Genomic DNA, 21678 nt, shown 5'->3' with positions numbered 1-21678 from the left:
TGAGGCTGAGTCAGAAAGATTTCAGACATTGCATCGCCCGATGTAACCAAAAAACTCTTCTTTGAAAATCCCAGCAGTGACGTTGTTTATCTCTTGAATTATTCATTAAGGTTTTCTTGTCCAAACCTTCTGTCACCACAGATTGACGGGCAAGGCCAGGAAGGCCTCTTTCATATTAACAGTAGCTCATTAATTATTGATGATTATCTTGCCTCGTACCCTCTCAATGCACCAACTGTCACTTTTTGTAACTAGTTGGTTTACAAGTTTCACAACACTTCTGAAAACTATATTTCAAATGCACCATAAAAACAAACAAACAAAAAAATTGTGATTCATACATTCATAATGCAAAATGGGTCATTATCAAATGTTCACCCAACCCAGGCTAGCGATGTTTTTAAAAACGAATCATGTTTTGTTTTTAAACATACTGTAAATCCAGGTCCAGAAAATAAAAACCACAGTTTGGCTTCAGCGCCTTGTGCTAGCTAGCTAGCTCCCTAGCAGGTAACCAAACCGAGCACCCGGGAAGCTAGCGAGGGAGCTCGCTAGCTAGCACCTGGGGCTGAAGCAAAACTGTGGCAGGGTTATTCATTTATGGACCTGGATTTGCCACCCGCGGCAGTGGATGTAATTCTTATTGTTGTGCATTTAGTTTTACAATTAGGGACAACAGAATCATATGCTACACACTTGCTCATTGCTAATGCTACGCAAGCAAAATGCTGCATTCAGGGTACTTGCATAGCGTCGGATACTTCAGTTTTCTTCGATTATAGCGTTTTAAGGGGGAAACAATCAGTAATTTAACCCAATTGGCCGTTTTTTTTTTTTTGTTGGGCCGATCTTTGAAGGGCAATAATCGACCGATTAGAATTGCCGGCCGATTTTAATTGCCAGCCGATTAATCAGTCGTCCCTAGCAAAGTACCACTTTTACCCGAGGTTATTCCAACTGCGCTCCAGTGTTGAAAGTAAATATATTTGGAGTTATATTGTTGATTTAAAAAATATATACATATTGAAGGTTTATAATTGGTTTATATTTCCAGGAAAACTTCAGGTTTTCGGGGGTCATTTAAAAGTCACCTATAGGTGTTCGAGGCATGTTTTACCAGGCGCTTTAGGCCCTAATGGGTTAATGGGAGGGATGGGCGAGTACCGATACCAAGTTTCAGTATTGGGCTGATACCCAACCTCATTTCAAGGTATTAGTACTTGCAACTGCGGTATCAGTACTTGCAACTTGCTCTTGTAACCGTTTCACGATCAGGAACTAAAAATTTGAAATTCAAAGAACAGCAAACTGCCAATCATTTCATGCAATTTTTTTTGGGGGGAAAGCTTTCTTTAAAATTAAATTTGTCTTTAAAAAGTGGTATTGAACATCCCTACTTACAAGGTGAAAAGGATCCCAGTTTGGGCTCATAAAAATTAACGAAAGTGGGGGGAAAAAAAGCGAAATACAAAACACAAACAGAATATAAACAAGTAATTATCAACTCTCAAACGTGACTCACAAGGCGGCGTGTGCCCATCATAAGCAAAATCTATTGACACAATTAACAATAAGCACCAATACAGTAAAAACATTCATACTGCGCTTACAGAGGCAATCCTGCCAAGTGTGTGCGGCTGAGTTTTCACAGTCTCAAGCCAAATTGAATTTTGGTCTGATTTTCACCGTATCCCCATCGACAGCCGTGGAATATTCCCCTGATGCCCATGTTATCCTCATGGAGCCAAAAAAGCCTCTCTGTCATTGGGCAGGTGGTGGCTCGGGCTCGGCGGGTGGGGGTGTAAGTCACTGGCTCAGCAAAGCTTCATAAGTTCTCCAGAGTCATCAGCTCCCTGGCTAATATGTCACCGCATCAGTATGACGATGAAGTAGAGAGAGTGAGACGTGCAGTGGTGGTGTCTGTGTGTTGACATGTTTTGGTGAGAGACACCGAGGAAAGCAGCTCAAGATAATGATGGGGTTACTGTTATTTTTAGCCCTGCAGTGGAACACTGTGACTTACACTTGAAGTGCGAAAGTGTAAATGCTTGGTTTTCATCTCCATTACAGCCCTCTGGAGTGCCGGCCTGAGTGGCAATAAAGTTATGAAGAGAATCCTAAATGAACTTTAAAGCCATCTTTTCAATGCGGCTGATGTTGGACGGAATACTTATTTTGTTCTTTTTTTTTTTTGTGCTGACCATTTTTTTTGCATGTTTGTATTGTTTTTGTATGTACTGCCTGCCCATGGAAATGTTATTCATTGTGTGTGTTTGTCCTCCCACACATCTGGTCTTCTGTGCTCAGCCCGCGGCTTGGTTTCCTCAGAGACCTTGTCGTTCTTATTTTCCCAGGCAAAACTCTCTCAGATCTTTCTTTAATACCCAGCGCTGGAATGTTATTGCTCTTCTCCTTTTTTTTTTTTGTTTTCTTCAGTTTTCTGTCATCGACTGTCTAATTTGAGTGCGAAGTACGACCTACAGTGCATTTGAACGTCAGAGTGCCTTGCAATTCCAAGTTAAATGTGTTCCGTGGCCATGCTCGTAACTCAAAACACTTGTATCTAAAATCATCTTTCTCCATTGAAATGAATGTAAGTAAAAATCCTACCACAGTTTGGCTGTAGCCCCTTGTGCTAGCTAGCTAGCGCCCTAGCAGGTAAATAAGCACCCGGGAGCTAGGAAGCTCGCTAGCTAGGAAGCTCGCTAGCTAGCACGGGGGCCAAACAGTGGCAGGGTTTTTACTTTCTGGACCTGGATTTGCCACATCTCTTAGTGGTATCCTCTTTATAGAGGTTGCATTTTGTCTCCATTATCTCCACCATCAGTTAACATTAATAAGACTGATACATGATCTTGACCTTATTTTTTATTTATTTTTTGATACAGTAAAGAGAAGCGTAATACTTTCCCTCCACTCTGGTTTACAAATGTAGTGTCTAAACTCCTTCAGTTCATTTAGCTGTCTCGCGCTGAAGACTATAAAAATAATTTGTTTGTTCCTTTCAAGCCTGAAATACACTTTTCACTGTCGGGAACTCAAAGATGAAGCACATCTATTGTTAGCTTTTGCGGCACACATTTGTTTTGTGCTAAAAACCCGGAACATGCAAATTACTTGCTGTACTGGTGGTTTGATCATTCTGGCTCTCGTAATTGAGTGTTGTTTCATTCAAGTCCAGTAAAACTTCACTTCAATACATCTGTGCCCAAATCCCTTCATTTTATTTAAAAAAAAAAAAAAAAAAGTCCATAAGAATTGCATTTTAAAAATACAAATGACATCCACCCTAACCAATTTTTTTGCATGACTTTTTGGAGCAAATTGAAAAAGTAACTCATAAAATATGGGGTTGCACGTTTTTCATTAGACAGCTAAAGAGTGGACATGGTCAGTTTTCTGACTCTGTAGCCTCATTTAAGTTTGTTCTAGTAAGGTTTAGTGTATTATACAGTGTTTTGCTGAGCCGCCCATCATGAAATTCAGACAGCAGAAGCATCTCCCGTGGAGACTTGGCACACTTTATCTTGTTGATTCAGCTAAAATGCTTAAGACGAGGCTGGGAAACTCTTGATTTGCATGTGACACTCTTGAAAATTGGCAGCAGTAAAAAAAAATTGACTGGAGTGTGCTTATTCTCATCCTGAAAGGTGGCGATCATGTTTGCACACTTAGCTCGACTTTGCTCAACCTGCTCTTATCACATCATTGATCAACATTCCACATCCTGGATCTCATGTTGAGTGTTTATGCTAAAAATGATCCCCACTAACTTTACATATTCAAAGGTAATCAGTCCAAGTTAATAAGTAGGGATTATTTGAGCAAAAAAACACATAGAGCCTGAATTTGCATTTTTGCTGCCACCATGTTTTTCATCAGTATGCTACTGGAATATATTGCAATGTGTTGTTGCTGGGTTTTTCCATGCCACAACGAGGCGCTCTAAAGCTACCAAACCAGTGGGAACCCCGCTTTACACGCTGGGTGTTTTAATACCGCCTCACTATGCCGCTTTTCTCTATATGATATGCACACACTCAGTGCTGGCAATGAGGCACTCTAAAGCCGCTATGTCAGCCAACTATCTGAAGGAAAGATGCAATTTTGGGATGCAAAGCTAGCTAGCTAAACTGTCTTGTCAATTTCCCCCGGCTAACCACTGATGTGAACAAAGTCGCCTATTGCCAGGGGCAACTCTAGGCGTATATTAAGAATTTTTTTTTTTTTAAATGTGACAATCAATCTACTGAAAAACAAACACATCTTCACGTAACATAATCTCTTTTTTTTTTTGCACAGCATACAAATGACATTAAGCCCTCAAGTGATAGGACAATATGAGGAAAGGGCAGAATAGACAACAAAAAGGAAACCTGAGGCGAAAAGATATTGACTTGTAAAGTAGTAAGACATCAAAAGAAACAACCCGCGAGTGGCTTAAAATTTTCAAATCAGATTCCAGCTCTCCACCAGCGGAGCGATGTTCTTCCCATGAGAAGAGACAGTTTCCACCCACGCTACATTGTAGTCGAGGAGGCCTGCGCGCTTGCTAAGCCCAGCCACATAATAGAAGCGGAAGAACGGAGACTGAATGCTGCAGCACGAGAAGATGGTAAGCAGGATTTCTGATGCTTGTGGCGGGATAGCCACATTTTTAGAAAGGATATAAGCAGCAAAAGATAAGAAATCGGGATAAAGACAGTGTGCAGGACCCCCCCCCCCCACCAAAAAAAAATATAATCACATAAAACAAAGCCAGCAGGAAGTTTGCTCTCAGCATGATTATGTTCTTCGCGACCAGGAACTGCCAGATGCTCAGGGTATTGCAAGCAGGCTCGTTGTCGTGGTGAAGCAGCCACAAATGATCCTGCCACAACTCTCGTGCTGGTTTATCAAATGGACCGAATAGAAGGGGAAAACTTGTCGTTAATAATTTGAATGTATTTTTTATTTAATTTTTTCTACCATCCAACGCAAAATCTTTTCGCAAGATGCCACTGTCATTTTTCTTCTTGCAGATGTTTTTGGGCCATTAAACGTGTGTCAAAAACAAACAATGCGTAATAACCAAAATAGTTCAAAGAACACGTTCCCTTTTTAGAAAACTATGTATAGCAATATCTTCTCAAATATTGACTTTCCCTCTAATAAACATGATGTGTATCATCCGGGCCTGTAGAGCCGCATTTTGTAATAAACGTCCAAAATGTAATAACTTTTTCATTTCATTTTGTAATAAACATCCGCATTTTGTAATAAACTGCCCCAACGCATTTTGTAATAAATTTTGCCGCATTATGTAATAAGTTATTACATTTTGAGAAGATTATTACAAAATGCACTTGCAACTTTTTTATTCTCTAGAAAATGTAATAACATGGTGCATTACGTAATAACAATTCTAAATTATTGTTTATTTGTTTGTTAATCGTATTTTATTTTACTTTAAAGTATTTGTAAAAGTTAGGCCTATTATTAGTATCACTGTATTAGCCTAGTAGCAGTACTTAGCAATTACTATCAGTACACTATTCAAAGGTTGCATTAGCAGAGAATATTCTGTAAATTCCAGATTTTTTTTTATTGGATACCAAAACCACATCAAGAATAGTTATAAACATCCAACAAACCTTATAAGGCTTCTTATAATACAGAACAAAACTGTGGGTATCAAAATTGAATCCACTCGTAAACACAGACGTTTTCAGAAAAGGGATGCTGTGGGTGCCAGCCGATTTAAGCATTTTGACTGATCTTTCAAGGTCCACAGAAAATGTTGTGTTTGGACTATGGAAACACACATACTACCAAATGAAAGATTGGACTCTCATCTTTCATCAGAAAAAAAGAAGTTTGTTCCTACCTTATTCCGTTTTTCAGAAATCAACAATAGAAAACGGTTAGTTTCACCTCTGTTTTGAAACAAACGTCTTTTAACGTCTTTGGCACTCCTCCCTAGGATTTTACTAAACGTTATTTAACGTTTTTGGCAGTCAAAGAGTTAACATATGCACACACAAAATAGAAACACTGAAGTAATAGGTAAAGAACAGCTTTATTTATGCATTTATAGAACCTTTCAACAAAAATAAATGCAACCAACACATGCAGGCTTGCGGCCAATTTAAAATAATAATGAACCAATGTAAGTGTCTTCTGCTTGTTTAGAGAGCTGCTGTGACCAGCAAATTTCTCCACTAAGAGTAATTTTAAACAAATATGAAATTGCCTCAAAAGGCTAAACAAGCAACAAAATTTCTATTTCCAAAATATATCCGTAATTTCAAATTGTCCATGTCTAATATGTCTAATTACCAGCCAAGCCATAAACCACTTGGAATGTTTCCCAAACAGCTCCTTGAGTCTTAATAACACACCACTAAAGCGCCCTGCTTCTTTGTACATCCTGTGTACACTAATTGCCTGCTTTCCAAAGACGTCCAACCCAAGGCTTTGCCTTAATGCTCCCCTTAGATGGATTGATTGATGGAATCGATCTGCAATGTCTTTAAAATGTTTAGACACTCTGTTAAACGTCCCAAGCATTGACATGTCATCCTCCAGGGTCATTTTGATAATATATTGAAGCATTTCAGTTGGTAGGAAAGGCTGAACGGGGGGTGGAGTCAGAACAGGGTCATCGGGCTGGATAGGTGGGTCAGGCTCATCTGGTGAGGCAGGCTGCAGTGGTGAAAGTGTGTTGTTGTCATATAACTGTCCTGCTTGAGCATCCAAAACATGCTCTATAAATGGTGTGACTGGTCCCTCCAAACTCAGATAATGTTCTCCATGCCCCTCTGCCACATGACCAAGTACGAGCACCGGATTGTTGTGACAATATATATTTGACTCTGACACAATAGTTGAGGCGTTGATTCCCAGAGAGGAAACGACAAGAAACTGGACCTGGAAAATTTCAGATGCTCTTTGCAATGTAATGTGGTCGCCGTAGGTTCCAGTTCGGGCCATTCTGTCCAAGTATCCTTCCCAGTCGTTGCCCTCGACAAAGTTGAACAAGAGTGTTCCATTTCCATTGTATGGATAATTCCTGAGGTCTTGGACAATTTCATCTCTTAAGCTTTCTGGTGATGTAAATATTCCAAGGGTGGATAGCTGGTCAGCCATGGCTGCAAACTGACAATTTCCATCTGCGTCAGGGTCATAGCGAATGCTTAACTCCATGGACATAAATTCCTCTAGTCTGTGTGTGTGTGTGTACTGAAACAAAAGTGGGTTTAGGCCTCTCCTTGATGGTGCCGTCTTGGGTTTTTTAGAGCGTGTCTTTTTTCCCAGCCGGGTAGCGCTAGTTATATCCGACACGAAGAACCATTTTTGTGTTTGTCGGAGGGTCTTTGGGTCCCTAAAACTCACTTTGTATTTTGAGAGCTTTTGATTTTTTTTCACAATTGTACCACGCCTTACGTGATACTTTTTGGAGACTCGATGGGCGCCATCCCGCATTCTGACCAAAACAGCGTCCTTGACATTGTAGTGTTGTGATCGGTTTTGTTTGAATGCACGCTTGATCATTAGTTTGGCACAGCGCTCAGAGGCCTTCCGTGCCATTCTTCTCACCCTTTTTCGTTTAGTATCAAATTTTTCTCGATGTCTCAAGGATGGTAAAGTTGAATGTTGATTCCTCGCAGACTCCTTACGAACAGCAGATGGAGAACCGCATAAAGGATGCCTTATGCTGTTGCTTTTTCTTCCATAGTATACTTCAAATGGAGACCTCCAGCCTAAAACTTCTTTAAGATCCTCATTGAGCGCTCTTGAATATACAGGGAGGTGCTTGACCCAGTTAACGCCGTCCCGTTGAAATTTCACCAGATCATACATGATCTTCTTTCTGAGCCACCTGTGTGTCCCCTCAACCTTTCCTCGGCTTTGTGGATGATATGCTGAACTTTCAATTATTTTCACTTGCAGAGATGTCATTAGAATTTTCACTGCCCCTTTAAACTCAGTCCCTTTGTCATGTTGTACCACTTTGGGTGGTCCATGTTCACGATAAATCTTGTTAAGGTGTTTGGCAATTTCAACACTACTTTTTCTTTTCAATGGTTTCAGCCACATGTAACGACTGAACACATCTATCACTGTAAGAATGTAACGGTATAAAGCCTGATCGTAACTCATTTTCATTTTTCCCATGTCCAATAGGTCAATTTGGTGTCGATCTTGCACTTCTTTGGCTTGAATGGTCATCAAAGGGGGCTTATTCAGAAACGTTGCATTTTGAAGTTGGTACCACTCAGTTCCGTTCAAGATTTCCTGCACCTTTCTTTCACTTATGCCAATATGACGCATTCTCAGTCGTTTGCTCAACTTTCTTGCTCCGGAACCCTTAGTATCATCTCGACCCTTTTTAACAACACAATCAACAGTAGATTGTAGCATGACTGGCTTGCCGGCACACAGCAGTGTCTGCCCATCCTCACTGAGAGAATAGACCCCTTGATTTCTCCAGAGACGCATCAAGGCATTTTGTTGAATTCTTGTGCGTTCAGAAACTGGAACGTGAAGCTCTCCTCTCAACTTGCGAACTATGACATTGTGCATTTCCTCGGTCATTGCTTGCTTTTGTCCATGGCCTACAGTGAGCCCCAGCAGGGTGCAGGTCAGGGTTATAATTAGCAGACCTACAAGGGTGACAAAAGAGGGAAAATGTTTATCTCCCAAAACTAAACTGCCTTTTGTGCCTTTTTTTTTGTCCGCGGGTGGGCCGGTGCAAGTAGGCAGGTTAATGCAGTGAGCATAACTTGGACAATGCAGGTTTAAATTCAGTCATCTAATTTCTTTTCAAGGGCAAAACATCTACATAACTTTAGATCAACTGCAACATGTCAATTACACAGATAATATTTGACACCGTTTTTTCATACCTGGCATCACGTTCAACTCTTGTTGGCTGTCTCAATTAAGCATGCAAGCAGTGCATGATCCTTGTAGAATTGATGCAGCAGCCAATCAGATTACAGCCCGCCCTCCCCTCCCTGGCTGAGTGACAGACCCATGTAGAGCTTATAATTTATATTATTTTTTATTTATTTATTATAATAACATTTCTTTTCAAGGGCAAAACATCGACATAACTTTAGATCAACTGCAACATGTCTTTATGGCCGAATCCCATCAGGAAAAGAAACACATCTACTTCTTTTTGCCTTGTTTCGTAAACATAGTTGTTCACACATGGACATTAGGATGAATTAACTACTGAGCCATTTGAAATCCTTGCTAAGCCAAACAGCAGCGCCTAACAAAGCACGTAAACAATCTATTGAGTTCAGTTAACTCATTCACTGCCATTGACGGCTAGAGACGTCAAAAATTCATTTGAACTATTTCTTTTAGTTTAAATTTTTTTCCCACTTTTGTTTACTAGAGTATGAAAACCTAGAATTTTTTTATTGTACATTTAGAACAGATATAACATTTGTGATTAAGTCACGGGATTTATTATGATAAAAAAAAAATTGGCGCCTAACGCCCCGCCCCTTATTTGCTTATCTTCTTTTTTCTTTTTTAAAAAGAGAAGATTAAAAAATAAAAAAAATACTTAAAAAAAAGAAGATGATTAAAAATGAGGGGCGCAGGCGATTAAAATGTTTTCGTAATTAATCGCATGACTCCACTAGTTAACTCACGATTAATCACACATTTTATATCTGTTCTAAATGTAATTTTTTTTTGTTTAAGGTTTTCACACTCTTGTTAACAAAAGTGGGAAAAAAATGTTAAACTAATAGAAATAGTTCAAATGAATTTTTGCCGTCAATGGCAGTGAATGAGTTAATGTGTGCAGTCTAACTGTGAAAGGGATTGAATTGTTTAAATGTCTTCATATTAAAAAGAATGACTTTTCGAAAATGGGAGACAGACTTGTCTATAGCACCGGAACCTGACTTTTGGATTCAAGTTTGTGAAAACGCATTTAAAATGACAAAACACACAAATTTACAACTTATCCAATATAAAGTTATTCACAGAACATACATTACTCAATATATGATGAAGAAAATGGGACTCTCAGACTCCGACATTTGTCTCCAATGCTTACAAAACACTACAGACACTTATGTTCATGCTTTATGGTTATGTACTCCGGTTATGTATTTCTGGACTAAAGTCTTAGAAAAACTTTCCGCTATTTTGGACTGTAGGATACCTTTATCTCCAAACTTGTGTTTGCTAGGTGACCTAACAACAACTGATTTACCACATAAACAATTTCAATCTACACTTGTAGCCCTTACTATCGCTAAAAAAACAATTCTTGTTAACTGGAAAAATAAACAAACTCTGAATATCGACCAATGGTCTAACCTCCTCATAAATCACATTTTAATGGAAAAAATATCTGCCTCAAATAAAAACCAAATAACAAAATTTATAGAAACATGGTCTACGTATATAGAATTTTTTAACCTAATTCCGGTTACTTAATTCTGTCTGTTAGCAAGAGCCACTACATCGTGATAACTTACATTGATGTTTCTGCATTTGGCAATTTATTATTATATTATATTATTAGTATGGGATTTTTTTTAATGGGCTTTAGGTGAACTGATGAATACACGCACGCACGCACACACACACACACGCACATACACATACTCACCCACATACAAAAAAAAAGTATATATATATGTATATATATATATATATATATATATATATATGTGTGTATATGTATATATATATGTATATGTATTTAAAAAAAAAAAAAAAAACATTTATTAAAATTTTTTTAATTGATTTGTTGTTTTTAAAAAATAAAAAAAATAAAAAAAAAAGGAGAGCAATGATGATGTCAAATCGAATGAACAATACTGAGCTCTTCTGTAAAAAAAAAAAAAAAAAAAAAAAAAAGAATGACTTTTCTGGCTCTGGTTGAGACTTGGGGTTTCTTTTCTCTTTGTTTCCTCAATCCCAAATCAAAACCTGGAATGTGACCTTGGAGCAAGCACTTTTGGAGACTTTTAACAAACAAAAAAAGCCAATTATAACCGATCAAGCCAGTTTTTTTTTCTTGTAATTACGTAAGCATTGATGCCTTTATTCCGATGTAATGTCTGTTTACAGCTTAAAGACAGGCCGGCAAAACAGGGACAGAAGGGGGAGGCACATTTACACATCGCAGCGGGAGCGAAAAGACGACGAGCCATGCGGTGTGAACAGTACAATTACGATATCCACAAATCCAACCTGTTTGTTTTTTTTTTGCTTGCTGAACAATCGCAATAAAAAGCTACTCACATGAGACTTACTTAACATTTCACTTAACCAAACTGGCATTCATGCAAAATTGTAGAAATTAGAATGATCAATCCCAATTTGGTAATGCCCTCTTTTGTTCAAGATTTACAACATTAATAGTTCTTGGAAAGAGTTTTGCATATCGAGCAAACCTACAGCACATTTTCCATATCAGGCAGTAATAGAACTTTTAAAAAGATTAATAATGAATTGCCTGCATCCAAAATTGTATAACAAGGCAAGACAGTGTTGTGACTGTTTTATATTAATAATGGCATGCTTTGAAAAATGTGACCAAAATATGTTTAACTCTTTGACTGCCAAAAACGTTAAATAACGTTTAGTAAAATCCTATGGAGGAGTGCCAAAGACGTTAAAAGACGTTTGTTTCAAAACAGAGGTGAAACTAACCATTTTCTATTGTTGATTACTGAAAAACGGAATAAGGTAGAAACAAACTTTTTTTTTCTGATGAAAGATGAGAGTCCAATCTTTCATTTGGTAGTATGTGTGTTTCCATAGTCCAAACACAACATTTTCTGTGGACCTTGAAAGATCAGTCAAAATGCTTAAAATCGGCTGGCACCCACGGCATCCCTTTTCTGAAAACGTCTGGCAGTCAAAGAGTTAATAATTTGTTCATTGACATAAATCATCACATTCACATTTTTGCTCATTATTGATAAATCGGGGGATTAAATCTATAATCACACAAAACTGACAAAGTCTGCCTCAGTACGACCTCGTAGCAAATGCTAATGTGCTCATATCTTGTTTTGTTTTTTTATTGCATTCTAAGTTGCTATTTTGTACTTACGCAACACATCCTCACTGTAATTGGATTTTGTTTTGAAATGACTCGTTCTGCCATAATTCATCGCAAGTCAATTATGTTGCATAATGTCGTGTTACATAATGGAAGTGGCTCAAGAATAGCAGCCGATTCTTTTGGCGAATAGCCACGAGCCGGGCCACTAAACTGTTCTAGTGGTGTTTTAGTATTGTTATGGATGAAAGAGGGCACGATTGTCTCAGTAATGGTTCTCTACTCTCCATTTCTGTTTTGTGCACATAAATGGCCATTTGCATCCCCCTGCCTGTGCTGTATGAATGTATCGGTGACAGGCTGATAATTGGAGGATGTAGACAAATCTCCAAATTGCATGGAGATTGCAACACGTGAGCCAATCCACTCTGGGTCTAAAAAATTCATTTGTGCTTCTCTTTTTTTCCTTTTTTCTTTTTTTTGTTTTAATGTAGAAATCACATCTAACAATGTGATCTAATCACCACGAAAGAAGTATAAAGATCAGCTCTTCCATCTTAGGTAGAACGCACAGGCCGTATCAATGCAGTTTAATAATAACTGCTAAGTCTGAATAATACAAGCAAAACACTCCTAATCCTCTTTACCTCTGCCCTTTTTTTTTGTTTTGATTTTGATCTCCTCTGTGCCTATTTGGACGAGTCTGACTGACGTCCCTCTGGATAAAAGTTGAGGAAGCTTGCCATCTATTGGAGATAATAGCGCACTACCGCTTGTCACCATTTTCTTTTTCTACCTCATTATCAGTTTATATTTGGACCCAGTTTATTATCCAAGTTCATTTACGGCAGCTAAATGAAATTTAGATTGCAAACATAAAAGCTTAATCATGCCTTTCTCTTCTCTTTTCTATTGCAGGTCCAATATCGCCATGCTTAATATTTAAAAAAATCCCATCATTGAACTACAGTTGGTCCCTGTAGTCGGCGTCTTCATGGAGGGCTTTGCTGTCCACTGACTGAAGGCGAACTCTGTGGATCAGCAGCCATGTCTGCCTGCAGCACATTCACCGAGCATGTGTGGAAACCAGGCGAGTGCAAGAACTGCTTTAAGCCCAAGAGTCTTCACTGCACTCTGAGTGGTGGGGACAAGCCTCGGGCTGAGCACAGACTTGCAACATCTCAACAACCCAATCAAGCCCATGCAGGGACCAGAGCCAACTCGAACCTTGCCAACAACTCCCAGAGGGCTGGCGGTGGGACTGCCCGCTCAGGACACTTCCGTCCACCTGTAGCAAAGAAACCAACCATCGCTGTTAAGCCCACCATGATGCTGCCATGTTCTTCTCTAGGATCAGGTTCTAATGGCAATATGCAGAGTCCAACAAATGTCCTGGAGCCAGGCAGAACTTCAGCGTTCATGGTCTGGAATCGCAATGGATTAAACTGTAAAAGGGCTGGCGGTACAAGCAACAACAATGAGGGAGAGGACGGCGTTGACGAAATTGAGGGATATGAGCAACTTAGTCCGAGGACCCCAAGTGGAAATAATAACAACAGTGGACTGACTGATGTCTTAAAAGAGATTGCTGGGTTAGGCCCCGGTCCGAGCCTAACACCTGTCTCGAAAGACTTATTTTGGGGACGGATCAGTAGCTCATACCAAAGGTCATTAGAAAGAGGCCTTCCAGCTGCAAGCTGTTTGGCTATGGGAAGTTGTATTAGTGGTGGTGGTGGTGGTGGTACGAGTCAAAAACGGGTATCTCTAAGTGATAGCACAGAGATCATCAGCACAGAGGGTGGTCGCTTTTGCTACCCCGAATTTTCGAGTGAAGGGGATGATGATGAAGATGATGATGAGGATGAAGATGATGATGACGATGAGTCCGAGAGATATGACGAGCATGAAAGCTGGGATGAAAGTGATGAAGAGTTACTCGCTATGGAGATCCGTATGAGAGGTCAGCCGGGATTTGCGCACTTCCGTGCCGCCACCTTGTCCCCGGTGCCCTTTGCTGCGAGCAAAAAGTGGAACACCGTTCCACTTCGCAATCGTTCTTTACAACGCATTTGTGCAGTGGACTACGATGATAGTTACGATGAAATTTTGAATGGGTACCCCTCCATGGATTCCACTGGAGTTATTCCACAGTACGGACCGCAGGACTGTCAGGGTAGTGGTTTCCTTACAAATTCAGAGTCTACAATTTCTCCGGGATCATCTTCATCCTTTCCGGAAGATTCTCAGACCGCATCTAGCAGCGAAAGCAGCAGCGTGCCGCGTACTCACCGAAATGGGTTGCAATCCCCCGCATCTTTCAAATCCTCGATTCCCTGTGCTTCTCCTGTGAAAAAAGAGCCTGCTCACAGAGCACTGAGTCCAGTCAAGGTTCTGGAAACGCACAAGGCTGTTCTGGCTATTAGACTGGATGATCAGGATCAGTCGGCGTCGATGCCCCAGGCCCTTCCGGGTCAGCCAGTTACTATCAGTTTCAGTCCCACGGAGGAGCAGGCCAAGCCATACCGTGTTGTCAATTTGGAAAAATCACTTATTTGTAAACCTTACACTGTTGTAGATGTATCGGCTTCCATGACCAGCAAAAATGAACATTTAGCAGATCCGACAGCAAAGCACAAAAAACAACCACCGCCCTCCAGCCCAACGTCTTTTTGTAGCACTTCCGTGGGTCAGCCAACGTCGTCTGTGTTGCCAACGTCGCCTACATATCTTGTCCATTCGAATGCCTCGCGAAAGAAATTAGGGAGCATACGTTACCAGGAAGTGTGGACATCAAGCACAAGTCCTCGTCAAAAGATTCCCAAAGTTGATCTGGGGAATGGGAGCACCGCCGGCCAATCCGCACCCTCTCAACCCTTCAGCCACAAATCAGCCCCGACCTCTCCGGTCGCCGGGCTGTCTTCTTCCCGAACTGTACCTGTGAAATCTCCAAATTTATCAGAGATTAAGTTCAACAGTTTCAACAATGCCGGCATGCCTCCTTTCCCCATCATCATCCGGGATGAGCCGGCATACGCCCGCAGCTCCAAGAATGCTGTGAAGGTCCCGATCGTTATCAATCCGAGCGCTTATGACAATTTAGCTGTGTACAAGAGCTTCTTGGGACTCCATGGGGAGTTGGCACAGGCGAAAGGGGTTGGCGGCCGGGTGACCAGTCATACCTACGAAGAGATTGGCTCCTCCGACAGCGTCCGGTCGACCTCGACAGACAAAACCCTCTCTGGCAGAGGCACATCTGAGAGAGCATCTTTGGAGAAAACAAAAACTCCAGTTGAAGCAACCTTGAAATCAGCCCATTTACAACCTATAACCACTACGGATCCGAGCACTGTGACAAGCTCTCCAACTGGGGCTGTTTCACCCGCTGCATTAACACATTTTACCCACTTTCTAGCTGAAAACCCACCTAAAAGTAGTCCTACTGGCATTGCGGTAACACGCAATTTCAGCAAGGATAATCTCTTAGACCAGTCTTCTTCATCAGGAGCAGGACTGAACCATCAGGTCAACGCCAGTGCTGTTCTCTCACAAATCGTGGCTTCCATCCAGCCGCCCCAGTCGCCTCCAGAGTCACCGCCTGCCCATGGTAAAACCTTCAGTACCGAGGAACTTTATGCCCTTCCGCCTGATGCCATGAAGGAGACCCTGACACGACCCAAGTCACTATTTTCTTCAAACGATGCAAGCGTTTCCAAGCCTGTAAAAGAAACCCTCTCAAAAGTTCTCTCTAAATCTCAGAGTGCCTCTGCTGCCGTACCCCTCTCCGCTAGCCGGTCTGAACCCGATGCCCCTTTCCCCCCTCCCAGGTCTACTTCGTCCCCTTATCACGCTTCGAACATCCTCCAGAGACATTTTAGCAATTGGACAAAGAGCTCTGCTTCCAGTTCTCCCGTGCGCTCCAGTGAAGGTGAAACCCGTCTGAATGGAGAAGGGAAGCGTCATCAACCGGAGATCTCCAAACCCAAACGGTGGATCTCCTTTAAGAGTTTTTTCCGTCGACGGAAAGATGAGGATGAGCAGAGAGAGAAGACAGAGAAAGAAAAGGAAAAGGACAAGGGCAAGATAGTTGGGCTGGACGGAACAGTCATCCACATGCTTCCACCGCCACCCGTTCAACAGCGACACTGGTTCTCGGAAGCAAAACCTGAGGATCCCTCGCAGAAACCGACCATTGTTTTTACCTACAAAACGGAAAGTGGAAGCACCGCAAGCGCAGAAGGAGATCTACAAGTAGAAGAATGTAAGGAGACTGCACTGCTGACACCCTGCGATGGTGAGGAGTCCGGACATTTGAGCCCAGGGCGACAACCACCTGCACCGGAGGTCACCGAAGTTGCCTCTAACAACGACATAAGGTATTTCTCTGAGAACTGTAACATTTTTCTACTCTAACAACCAACTATATTATACTCAATTACTTTTAGCAGAATATAGGGTTTGATTGTACCACAAAGTAGGAGTCTCAGTCGACCCCTTCTCTCTCAAATTTCAAGATAAATTAAAATCTCTCAGAATCTTTTTGGGGGATTAATCATATAAAAATATTGCTAGAATCAAACGTTTACAAGGACTTAACGATTTTGTCTAACTTAGCTTATTCATTTACAGTAACTATGAATGACTAATAGGGATAGACCAATTATCGGCCGGGCAGAATATCAGTGCCGATAGTCAGCATTTTGAAAAATATCGGTATCAGACTTCTTTTTTTTTTTTTAATTGACGGCCGATGAAAGATTTATTTAAAACTGTGTTCCTCAAGGGAGAGTAACTTTCAATTAACTTTATAATAGATGGCCTGCACCTGTTTTGATTGTTTGAAATTATAACAAAGATAAGTATAAAAAAATATATATATATATATATTTACAAAAATTACATTTCAGATATTTTGAAATTTTAGAAGACTATTTACTGGACAAAATATTATGGAGCTATTTACATAAGTTTTCATTCAAGTTTTTAATGGGATACTTGACTCACTGAGCCATTTCAGCAGTGAAAAGTTAATATATTGTCCAGCATGAATTTGATAGCTTCATTCTTTTTCTTGTGAAATTACCAACTAATAACTTTCAAAACTAGTTTTTCCACTTGCTCTCGACTGAAGATGAAATCACTTGTGCTGAGGAAATAGGTAACGACCAATCATGGCTCACCTGTTTTCTGGGTTTGGTCAGCAAACTGAGCCATGATTGGTCGTTACCTAATTCCTCAGCACAGGTGATGTCATCTTCAGGCGACAGTAAGTGGAAAAGTTTGCATTTAAAGATATTAATTGTACATAAGAAAATAATGGAATTACCAAATTAATTCTGGACAAACTATTAACTTTTTGCTGCTGAAAATGGCGCAATGAGTCAAGTATACCTTTAAAGATGCTGATGACCCTGGGAACTCCCTGAAATTTTTGCTATAATTTTAAAACAAATGTCTATTGTCTAATTAAAGAAGAAGAAAAAAAACGTTTTGCAAAGTTGTTCAATAAGCTCAAGTTAAGAACTGGAATTTGTATTTTTGAAAAATGTTCACGCCAATATTTGTTTACTGAAAATGAATATCGGCTCCAAATATCGGAATACGAATAATTGGTGTTGTCTTTGAAAAAACATATCGGTCTATCTCTCATGCCTAAATCAGTAAACTCGGCTATCTCTTTGGAATGCTCTCTCATTTCTGTGTCACCGAGATATTCCAGGACTACTTGGTTATCGCCGATATCAACCCCTTTGTGAATGTTTGTCTCAACAGTGTGGTATTGAAATGTAACCAAGTGCAGGCAGTGGTTGTGGAACGCGAATGCAATTCCTTTGTGATTTCGTCAGCTGTCGTAAAGGTTTAGAAGAGTTTACGCACAAGTACTTGAGATTAGTTTTTTTTTTTCTCCTCACTCCGACTTCCCAGTGTCGCTGTCAATTGGTAACACATTCCAGCCATTTTACAACACCTTTGTAAAAACCTGAGCTGTCACGGGGTAAACACATCAGTCACTCAGGGTCACTTGTTCTTGCCACATCAAGAGTTAACTCCGCTATCATTTTGTGTTTTTTTTTTTTTTTTGTTTTCCTGACTGAGGCCGTTTTATTAGCTCACAGTAGGCGTGCTCTTCAGCGCCAGCGAGCACATATCACCTTAGACAGGTAGGAACAGTTAGAGACGTATAAGGAGAGGCTACGACGAGCAGGAAAACGTCTCCTCGGTAGGCCACAATGTGAATATTTCTCTGCGTGATCGTCAAGATTCACAAATGGGAAGCTGTGTAAGCCAGTACAGTGGGTGAGAAACAAACTCAAACTTACCTCTCTTAATACTCGGATTGTTATCTCCGTACGTCATGGAAGAATGTCTCAGAGATTATGTGGTTGTGATTTGACATCAAAATGTATTTGTTTTGGAAGGCTTAGTTTAGCCAGGAAAAGAAAGTGAACGGTGAATTGAAAGGCTTTCGTGCCGTCTCAACAAGTCAGGTCGTGTAACAGCCATAAAGGTATTTCTTGTGTCAAGGTCCCTCCAGCTGTATACTTGATCTTCCCTCTGCGCTCATTGTTCGGGCCACATCGCTTTACTTTATGTATTGTGATCCGTGGTAGTTTTCTCTCCTTTAATTTCGGGATTTAACAGTAAATTGTACATGAATTGATTGGCTATTAACTCATTCACTGCCATCGACGGATATGGACGTCAAAAATGTATTTGAACCTTTTCGATTAGTTTAACATTTTTCCCACTTTTGTTAACAAAAGGTATGAATATCTAGAATTGTTTTTATTGTATTAGAACAGATGTAAAATTTGTGATTAATTGTGAGTTAACTAGTGCAGTCATGTGATTAATTATAATTAAAAAATTTAATCGCCTGACCCCCCTAATTTTTAATAATCTTTTCTTTAAAAAAAAAAAAAAAAGATTATTAAAAAAATGATTTTAAAGAAAAGATTATTAAAAATTAGGGGCATCAGGTGATTACAATTTGACTTCACTAGTTAACTCACAATTAATCACAAATTTTATATCTGTTCTAAATGTACACCAAAAAATTCTAGGCTTTTATACTCTTGTTAACAAAAATGAAAAAAAATGTTAAACTAATAGAAATAGTTCTAATTATTTTTTGACGTCTATTGCTGTCAATGGCAGTGAATGAGTTAATAGACTTGTTGTTGTTTTAGTTTGTGTATAGCACAGAACCTACAAATGTTTCCAAATGTGTTCATCCTTTTTTTTTTTTTTTTTTTTGATAACGTGCTCAGCAGGTCACACCTCTAACACAACATTGTGTTTCTGCGATGTTTATATGATCTCGTCTTTCACGCCACCTTTATGTTAAATGTCTTCAACGTGTAAGATTTGCGGTGTGCTAAGTTTTGTTATTGATTGACTTGAGGTCTACAAAGACATTGATTTGATGGCCAAAACAATGATACAACAATGAATCCTTAAGTTGCGTGTGCAGACGGGGACTTTTTTTTTTATTAGTCACATGATTAATCAAAACGTTTCCCAAAGAAAATGACTCATCTGATTTGGGATCAAACTGTCTCGACAGTGACTACCCCCTTACTCTTAAAACCTGTTAGCCTTTTTGGGTTTGTTTTTTAGTCAAAATGTAGTTAATGATTCATGAATATCAAGTATAGATAAGGATTTGTCAAAGTGCAAAAATGGAGACAAATGTGACTGCTGAAATTTTTAGAATACATTTCCGTTACTACTACGAAAGCAAGGAACTTTGATGTATGACAGTGACTTTTGAAATCTACATTACAGTATTTCCTTAAAAGTCTTAAGTCAACCTTAAACATTTCTTGACAGTAATATGTTATATGTGACTTCACTAGTCTAAACGCTTTTAGACGCTTTTCTCCATCTCAAGGGCGGCCATTTTGCCACTTGCTGTCGACCGAAGATGTCATTAATGTCGCTCAGGTCTCAGGTAACAACCAATCACAGCTCAGAAAGCAGGTGAGCTGTGATTGGTCATTGCCTGAGCAACTGTGATGTCATCTTCGGTCGACAGCAAGATGGATAAAAATGGCTTGATTTTGCTTCATAACTCATATTCCACACATGTAATATTAATCCGAATGTCATGTTGAGACTAGTGAGGTCACATATAACATAGAATCAAGATATTATTTTTGGGGGGGGGGGGGTTGACTAGTCCTTTAAATGCCGTAGTGAAAAAACGAAATGACCTCATTTCAAAGAAACATCCTTCACAAAGGTTTTTGAGTAGGTGAGCGTCTCACAATCTTATGAAGCATCATTGACATCATTTCAAAGTCGTCTTCCCAACAAGATTGTATTGTGTGATTTTAATTGATTTTACTCTGACATCTCATGCAGGGATGAATTGACCTTATAGACAAATAATAATCTTCTTAATCATCATTACCGCTAGTAAACACCTTGTACTCTTTGCGGTTGAATAATTAAACCTGCCAAATGATTATTTGAAGTAGATATGCCGCAGTTAGCATTTGTTGCTAAAACTTTGACGCCACTCTGGTAATGGAGCTCAGTAGCTACAGCCAACGAAAAACAAACATAATCCCACCGTCGAAGCCTTTGCTAATCATGTCCCACCTTCTTTTTCATCTGCAGCCAGATAGCAGCCGGTTCCAACAATGCGGCGGCGGCGGCGGCGGCGACTCGCGAGCTGCCCAACGTCATCCCGCTCCCCGCCAGAGTGAATCTGGGCCTGGTGCTGGGGGAGGTTGAGGAGGCCCGCGCCAAGCAGGTTGCGGTGGCCAGCGAGCGCAGCGCCAGCCTCGGGGAGGCGGAGGATGACAGCAATCACTCTCATCACTCGCACTCGCCCGCCTCCAGCCAGTGCAGCGCCACCTACAGTAATCTTGGTGAGTAGAACACTTGCTTTGTCTGCTCCATGACCTCAACCATGAAGTGGGTTGTTTTCATTGACATTTGTCCATTATTTTAGCCCGATTACTGAAAACTTCTTCTAGAATTGTTTTCCACACACAATTTACATTTTAAGTAAGATATCATTTCTTAAATTTAACCTAAATGTGCTTATTTTTCCGTCCGTCCGTCTTTTTCCGCTTATCCGGGGTCGGGTCGCGGGGGCAGCAGCTTTAGCAGGGAAGCCCAGACTTCCCTCTCCCCAGCCACTTCAGCCAGCTCCTCCGACGGGACCCCAAGGCGTTCCCAGGACAGCCGAGAGACGTAGTCTCTCCAGCGTGTCCTGGGTCGTCCCTTATTTTTCCTTCAAATGAAATTGTCGGACAAACTCATTCTGCTTATTTTAACATACTTGTTACTTAATTATCTTTTTTGATCAAGCAATCTTGGCATTGAGTGTTAACAGCCAGTTTCATCAAATACATTTTCTTATTTTAAGATTTTGCATAATCTGGTATTAAGATAAAAATACAAGTATGAAAAGTGCAATCTCGCTCTTCGTTATAAGTGGTTCATTTTGTTATATTTACCAAGCTCATTTTTCCTCTGTGGTCTAGTGGTAGAGTGTTAACCCTCAGACTGGGAGGTTGTGGGTTCAATCCCTGGCTGGGTCATACCAAGGACAATAAAAATGGGACCTTTTACCTCCATCCTTGACATTCAGGCTAAGTTGGCCAAACGTAAATGAATAGTTTTGTATTTTAAGA

The 21678-nt window shown here is 40.2% G+C and overlaps 2 protein-coding genes across 2 annotated transcripts in view; one reads left to right on the top strand and one right to left on the bottom strand.

Annotated features, from left to right (window-relative positions):
- Positions 1-21678, top strand: part of peak1 (pseudopodium-enriched atypical kinase 1) — a 71741-nt gene that overhangs the window by 39056 nt on the left and 11007 nt on the right. The window contains exons 4-5 of the mRNA XM_077568517.1: positions 12950-16404; positions 20654-20907. Of these exons, the coding sequence (XP_077424643.1) occupies positions 13079-16404; positions 20654-20907 (3580 nt within the window). The 5' untranslated portion in view covers positions 12950-13078. The remainder of the gene's footprint in view (positions 1-12949; positions 16405-20653; positions 20908-21678) is intronic.
- Positions 6040-20855, bottom strand: LOC144053205 (uncharacterized). The gene is made up of 2 exons (XM_077567366.1): positions 20636-20855; positions 6040-8645 (listed from the first exon to the last, which is right to left on the bottom strand). Exons 1-2 carry the CDS (start codon positions 20853-20855, stop codon positions 6262-6264), a joined length of 2604 nt encoding a protein of 867 aa, XP_077423492.1. The 3' UTR covers positions 6040-6261.

This window comes from Vanacampus margaritifer, chromosome 6, assembly GCF_051991255.1.
Source record: "Vanacampus margaritifer isolate UIUO_Vmar chromosome 6, RoL_Vmar_1.0, whole genome shotgun sequence".
Lineage (NCBI taxonomy): Eukaryota > Metazoa > Chordata > Actinopteri > Syngnathiformes > Syngnathidae > Vanacampus > Vanacampus margaritifer.
This window is presented reverse-complemented; position numbering and strand designations above follow the sequence as displayed.

Bases quoted from the DNA above. Each gene is read 5' to 3' on its own strand.
- LOC144053205 (XM_077567366.1), bottom strand. From the start codon at position 20,855: ATGAGAGTGATTGCTGTCATCCTCCGCCTCCCCGAGGCTGGCGCTGCG. The intron at 8,646-20,635 runs GTGGGACATGAT...TCACCCTTGTAG, and splicing joins GGCTGCAGATGAAAAAGAAG to GTCTGCTAATTATAACCCTG.